This window comes from Wasmannia auropunctata, unplaced genomic scaffold (assembly GCF_000956235.1).
Source record: "Wasmannia auropunctata unplaced genomic scaffold, wasmannia.A_1.0 LD334730.1, whole genome shotgun sequence".
Taxonomy (NCBI): Eukaryota; Metazoa; Arthropoda; class Insecta; order Hymenoptera; family Formicidae; genus Wasmannia; species Wasmannia auropunctata.
In genome coordinates this window covers 39,496-46,691 of record NW_012028160.1, presented here as the reverse complement: position 1 = coordinate 46,691, position 7,196 = coordinate 39,496, and the positions used below count along the sequence as shown (strand labels likewise).

Sequence of the window (7,196 nt, the reverse complement as noted above, 5' to 3'; positions counted from 1 at the left end):
TTTTGTACTGATTACATAAATTGAAACCGCTCTCTATCAAGTGCTATGGCCGGTATTCATAAGTCGGTTTTTATTTTAAGGCCGTCTTAAGTAATGTTTTAAGATGCTAATACGACTCTATTATTAGCTTGTGACATCTTAAGACTATATTTAAGACGATCTTAAATATAAGAATCGACTATGAATACCGGCCTATAATTTTGTTAATTTTGCGAATCGGGCTAAATCTTTTTGCAAACATATTTTCCATATCAAATTATACTTGCAAAATATGTAAAAAAAGAAAAATCGATTTTTGCGATCCGCTAGACTAGAATGCCCCCTTAATTACATAGTTGTAGTTATTTTAACTAAAAAATTAGTATTTTAAAATTCACTTAAAAAAAGAGATTTTCTTGTACTTTAAAAATTAATTTTATATTTTGATCTCAAACAAATAATAGCAAATTACAGCAAGTATCGCATTAGTTTACTGATATTTTTTTAATAATTATATTTTTGTTTATTTAAAATATATATTTTTGGTCCCTAAAAGCTTATTTATATAAGATATAAGAATTTTACATTTGTCAAAAAAATTCATAAAAATTGATGTATATTTTTTGGCCTTGTATTATTTATTATTACTTCTTAAATTCCAGTTTTTAAAAAATAAACTTACCTCGAGCTTTCGCCATCTATGTATGTTCAATGGAGTTTGAATTTCCTCTTCAAGTGCAGTGACTTTAAGCCTTTCTTTTGTCAGATTGCGATTTAGATGAAAAACTTCTTGGCGTAAATCGCTAACATTTAAAATATTTTTTGCAAGCAACATTTTCTCAGTTCTAAGTTTTTTTACTTCAAACTTGAGTAATCGAACGTCTTCCAATTTTTGATTGTATTGTATCTCTCCACATTGTAACGTTCTATTCAAAACCTACAAATATATACATGTATTTCAAAAGAGAAATGCTAACAGTTTTAGTTCAAATGGAATAAATTTTGACTGTATCAAACTTTTTAGTTTAACAGTAAAGAGTTGCTAAATATGTATCATTTAAGTTATTTTTTATTCAGTACTGATTTGTAAGTAAATAAATACTGAAATTATAGCTTGATGTTTCAAGCACATATCATTCTGTTTATCTTTTTATTAATAACAAATTAATTTGTAATTGGTCTTTTTATAATATGCTACAAAAGATATGATTTAGGTAATCAATCGCTTAAATCTTATCTTTGGGTCTTTTAAATCCTCCTTTGAAAGTCGAATTTATGAATGAAAATAATTAAAAATATAAAATTAATAAAAGGATTAATAAAAGAAATCAAATAATACTAAATAATTAACTAATTTTAATTTAACAAAAGAAAAGATTATGTATTTTATAATCAATAAATAACAATAATGAAAAGATAAAAATGTTAAAATAATACTGGCTTATTTTTGCAATTACACTTTTGTATTTATATCAATTAATTATTATATGAAAACCTAATCGAAACTGCAAAAATTCTACATAAATTAAAGAAATGCCATATGCAATTTGAAGCAGATCTTGGTTAGTAATATTATTTTTGTGAATCTTATCCAGTTTAAACATACTGTAAACCGCATATTCGTCGGTCTTGAAACACAGTTTTACACTGAATCTGTATTATATAATATATAAACAATTAAATTGACAAGCTATTTAATAATTTTTGATGGTAATGAGCATCTTTTTCTTAATAATTATTTTTTTTATAGAATACTTATTGCAAAAAATATTATTTTAATCAGGATTTGAACCTGCATCTTCCTCCTCTACGGACATCTTACCGTTTGACCAAGGCATATGATAATATTTATCGCAATAATCAATACATATAGGAATGAATATTATTTTTCAGACGTATAAACAAATATTAAATGATGAAAAAACAATTAAGACAAATATGCGATTATGCACAGTATGCCCATGAACTGGAAATATGTAAGATTCATACAAAAATAATATTACTGAACACCAAGATCTGCTTCAGACTACATATGGCATTTTTATTAATTTATATATGTAGTTTTAATTAATTATATTTTGTATACAGAGTGATTCAGAACAACCCCGTGTCCTTGTAAAGACGTTGGACGGTTGTTCTGAATCACCCTGTATATTATAATATATTTTTACTATTGACAGTTATCAATTTTACTTTGTAGTAGTATAATTTAAGAAACTTGATAAAAATTTTATAATAATTTAATTTAACTTTTTTTTTAATATTTATTCAAACAAATACATACAATAAACATACAGTAAAATATTTTATAATAAATCCTTTCTTATAAAATTATAAAATTCAAAGTATAATTACATGATTACATTATTATTAGCTGTATAAGTTGAATAAAAATTAAAATAGTTATACCTGATTTTGGAAAGTGTTATTTGCACGTACAAAGCAATTTTTGTCCATATTACTTATTTCTCATTTACCATTTGGTATTTTATATTTATGTTACTAAATATTGATTATGTTAAGAATATAAAATATTAATATGGTACGATTTAAGCAACTGGTACTCATTCGACAATTCTTCTCTCGTTATTCTTTCTAATGACTAGTTTTGCAAACATAGCTTTTTTATTTTTTCTCATTTGTCTATAGCAAATTTAAATTTTAAAGTTATTTAAAAAAAAAAGGAAAAGAAATTAATAAAAAACTAATTTAAAAACTTGTAATAAAATTAAAAAATTATTTATTTTGACAAAAGCAACAACAATTTCTTTATAAAAGATGTAAAAATCAAACCTTTATTCTGCTATATTGAAGACCAAGTTCATCATTTCTTCGAACCAATTGCGTACCAAGTATGTCACGCTCATTCATAACGTTATCAATATCCTTCTTTCGACGTCCAATCTCTCGATCTGCCTGTTGTATGGCCTGCCTAAGGCTCTTTTCATTCTTCTTTAAGTCTTCAATTTGTTGTCGCAAGTTGGATATCTTCACGCGAGAAGTTCGTAAATCTATTTTAAGTTCCTCTTTCTCCTTCTCAACCTTTCCCAATACTGCAAAATAAATGATTTTCTAGATTCATTACAAGTTTCTATTAATTTCTTTTCTGTTTTTTGACAAGGCATATCAAAATCTTGTGCGTGTGCGTGCGTGCGTGCGTGTGTGTGTGTGTGTAAATACTATAATCGGGCGAACCATTATTGTACATAATATACAGTGTAACCTAAATAGCGACTACTAATCATATATTTAGTACTATTCCTGATCAAAAATTGAATCGAAAAGTCCTGAGCCATTTTTTTCTGCAATTTTTAATTAAGCAGCCATTCCCAAGTTAAACTAATCCAATCGACGCCGTTTTTTAAACGGACTTCACATCAGTGATCCGCCGCGCGCCGCGTCGCTATGATCTCGTCGCCGCTATGTTCACGCACACTATTACGCCCGCGGCTCACTGATATGCGCCCGTCTAAAGAACGGCGCCGATTGGATTAGTTTAACTCGGGGAATAACTGCATAATTAGGAATTGTAGAAAAAAAAGGCTCAGTACTTTTTGACTCAATTTTTTTATCAGGAATAGCGCTATGTAATTAGTGATCGTTATTTAAGTTACACTCTGTATATACAGTGGCGGACAAAAGTAAGTTTAAAGTCGTTCTATCCTCTAAAAATAGGCACATTTCAAGATAGAGCAACTTCGTCAAAAATTATCGAGATTTTTTAAAAAGCATTTTAAAGCTTGAAACCTCCACTTTTCAAGTTGAAATTATAGAAAACGATTAACTGACTTATTTCGAAGTCGCATTGATACAAATGGAGGTATGAAAAATTTTTTCTAACTTTGCAAAGTTTCAAAAGCGCGAAATGAAAATCGCACACAAATACGGTGTACAGCTTTGGAAAGAATGAATATTTCTTTTTAATTTGCTTTTTTGTTGAGCGTTGTATGATTTTTTTTCACCGAGTTATTTAACATTGAAACAAAAATGACCCTTTTTGCTTCAATGTTGAAGTGGTGCCCTGCAGGGTGCCCGCTACTCAATGGTACAGCGCTCGTGAGCAGGTAAGTAGATATTATTTTCATTGTCTTCTTTATTTGTTTTAGCAGTGCCAAGTGTTTTCTACATAAAAAATTTTTTCTTTAAATTAGATCTTTAGATTGAGTAAAGTAACACATTTGCGAGAAATTGAAATTACTAATTATTTAAATACCGTTTAATAGATTAATTATTTATCATTTAACTGATTAATTAATTAGCGATTAATTAACCCTTCCCCTTGATCTACATCCTTTCCTCTCCACTTGACCATGACCTGTACATTCCCCCCTCCCTTGACCTTGACCTACATTTGGTCCAGAACCAGCCCTATTATACTACTTTGGTTGTTAATTAAAATACATTAACTGAATTTAACAATACGTTAAATTAAAATGACTTACAGAATTCTTCCTTTACAAGATTAGCCTCTTTCAGTGCAATGTCTTCTTTCAATTGCTCAATCTGCTGGTTTGTAATATTCAGTTTGCTCTTTAAATCTCGTACCTCCTCCTGTGTTTCTACTAAACTTCTGCTGCACAAATTCCGTTCTGTTCGAACAGCCTCGAATAGACTTTGTTGTTGGCGATACTTTGTCTCGGCGTCTGCCAAACGTTTCTTGTAATCAAATATTTCCACTTGCTTCCGTTTAGTCTCGTTTATACAATTCTCTAACTGCCAATATACTTCAAATCAATCATTTATTTACATCTAACTATATTTTGTATATATATTTTTTTAATTAACAAATATAAAAGCATTAAAAATAAACAAATATAAACACCTATTATTAATAAAAATCAGTCCATATCTAATGTCGCATTTATATTAATTGTGGAAAATGAAAAGTTTTTAAGAATTTTAATAATGATAGTATAAAAAAATAGAAAATAACTTATCTCTCTCTTTCTCTTTTACATATTTCTCTAAATAAATATTTTTAATCAATTTCAATAATATTTGGTATAAATTGTCATACCATTTATAGGATGCGGCACTTATAACAGGTCCCCTGAATAATTTCTGAATGTTTTGCGATATTGGATTGAAATTTATAAGGTTTTTTTCTCTACATAATTATGGAAGTTTTACTTTCTAATAAGTAATCTAATAAATTACATATTAGTTACATAATTGCAGCAATCATGTATACAGCAATTTTTTTCTTTGATCATCAAAAAGTTTTTTAGACAAAATTGTACTTTGATTAAAGGGAAAACAAAAAATAGTAACAAAAATTAACCTTTTTTAAATTTTGATAAATTTTTAATTATTTATAACATTTATAACAAATATTTATTTCTTTTATAGATATATATCAAATACTTTAGTAAATTATTAGAAAATAAAATAAAAAGAAGGAAAAATACGGAGGAAAATAATACACAACATAATATATGTTAATATATAAAATTCTAACTTCGAAAATAAGTTTAGAAAATATTACAATAATAATTTAATAAAAGAATTTATATGAATATACAATATATACAATATTCGATCTTATTTTTAAATAATAATAAGATTAGTAAGTAATATGTTTTAGCAATTTATATTTGTTTATTTTTACAAAAGATAAAAAAATCAAATCGATTTGTCTCAATAAATTTTCTATTTTAAGATCCATTGCCGAAATAAGTCCCTACAATTTACAGATATCCTTTATATAGTGTACACCATTGTACTTTTTATCGCATAATATTTCATTGTATTAGGCACAAGATATGTAACATATGTACATATTATTTAAAATTTGTTTTTCATAATTTGAGACCCTTTTTTAAAAATATTTTTATAAAATTTTAGAATTAACAGTTGAGAATTAAAAATTTTTTCTTATTTTTCTAATTATTTCCAGCTTTAAATAAAAAAATGTTTTATATTTCACCTGCTGTTCTAATCCTTGCACTGCCGAGCTATATCTATCCCTTTCTTTCTCTATAACTTGCATTTGCTTTTTCATGTCCTCGATAGTTTGCGTAAACATGTCTAGTTCGTGTTCAATCTTTTTCTTGCCACTTTTACATAGTAAGAGCTCGTGATTTAACCGTTTGATTCGCTCGAAGGCGGTCTCCTTGCTGCGAGCGATGGTGTTCTTCTCTCGTAATAGAATTTCGATACGTTGCTTGTCCTCGAGCTGTTCCTTACGACAAGTTTGAGCATCATGTTCAGCATTTCTTACATTAATTAAAGTTTGTTTCAATTCGCGTTCCAGCCTAGATCTCTCGGAATCTGCTTTCAATAATCGTTTGTCTATCAGATCTTTCTCGTATTTGTATTTGTCGCTGTCTTCTTTTGTTCTAAAACATTTATAATATTTAAATGCGTAAGAAGTTTTTGTTTTTCTAAGCAATTATTAATTCTTCTATAATATATTAATTGTGTCTTTACCTGATAAGTTCGGACTTTATCATTCTTGTCTGTTTTTCTTTGTCCAAAAGTTCTTTTTCCAATTTATCTATTTCTACAATTGCATTGTCAAGATCTGTTTGTAGATTTATTTTCTTTAGCATAAGTTTATTCATTTCCTTTTGCAGTTTCTCATCTGCTATTTTTTGATTTTTTATCAAAGTCTCTAATTTCATCAAATTATTTGCACTGGCCTTAATAGATGCATTTGCGATCTACATTTATTAATTATTTTTTAATATTTTGATTAAATATTATTTATGCTAAATTAATAAAACAAGTACTGGATTAAGTTATAAATAATTTTTAACAACGTTGAAAATTTAAATATATATATGTATAATATATATTTATTATATATATATATATAATATATATATATATGTATATATATGTATGTTGTATATATATATGTATAATATATATTTACATTTAGAATTTTATGCACATACATACGCGCGCGCGTGCGCGTATGAGTGTGAGAGTCGGAAGTTGGCCACATCGCAGGGCCGAAATTGAAAAAGTAGTAACTGCCCGCAAAATTTTAAACCAAAATAACTCTTATAATTCGTAAAATAATTTCGTTATATTATACATCGTTGTATTCGTTAAAAAGAATCGCTACAACTTTTGTCATATTAAAATTGTCACCTTACCATGTCAAAAATTAATCATGTCTTTTCGCTCTTTAACATAGATAATATTTCTAAGTGATCTCTGCTTACAATAAAGTTTAATCAGAGCCGTTTAATTTGATATTATATTTATTA

At 27.2% G+C, this 7,196-nt stretch overlaps 1 protein-coding gene across 1 annotated transcript in view; it reads right to left on the bottom strand.

Annotated features, from left to right (window-relative positions):
• Positions 1 to 661: 661 nt before the first annotated feature.
• The window catches only part of LOC105458041 (cilia- and flagella-associated protein 58-like), a gene marked incomplete at its 3' end in the record, with an annotated part of 10,558 nt that continues 4,023 nt past the window's right edge, over positions 662 to 7,196 (bottom strand). Inside the window, exons 2-6 of the mRNA XM_011703071.1 lie at positions 6,409 to 6,641; positions 5,906 to 6,317; positions 4,422 to 4,692; positions 2,773 to 3,032; positions 662 to 916 (exon numbers count right to left, since the gene is read on the bottom strand). Coding sequence (XP_011701373.1) covers positions 662 to 916; positions 2,773 to 3,032; positions 4,422 to 4,692; positions 5,906 to 6,317; positions 6,409 to 6,641 — 1,431 coding nt within the window. The remainder of the gene's footprint in view (positions 917 to 2,772; positions 3,033 to 4,421; positions 4,693 to 5,905; positions 6,318 to 6,408; positions 6,642 to 7,196) is intronic.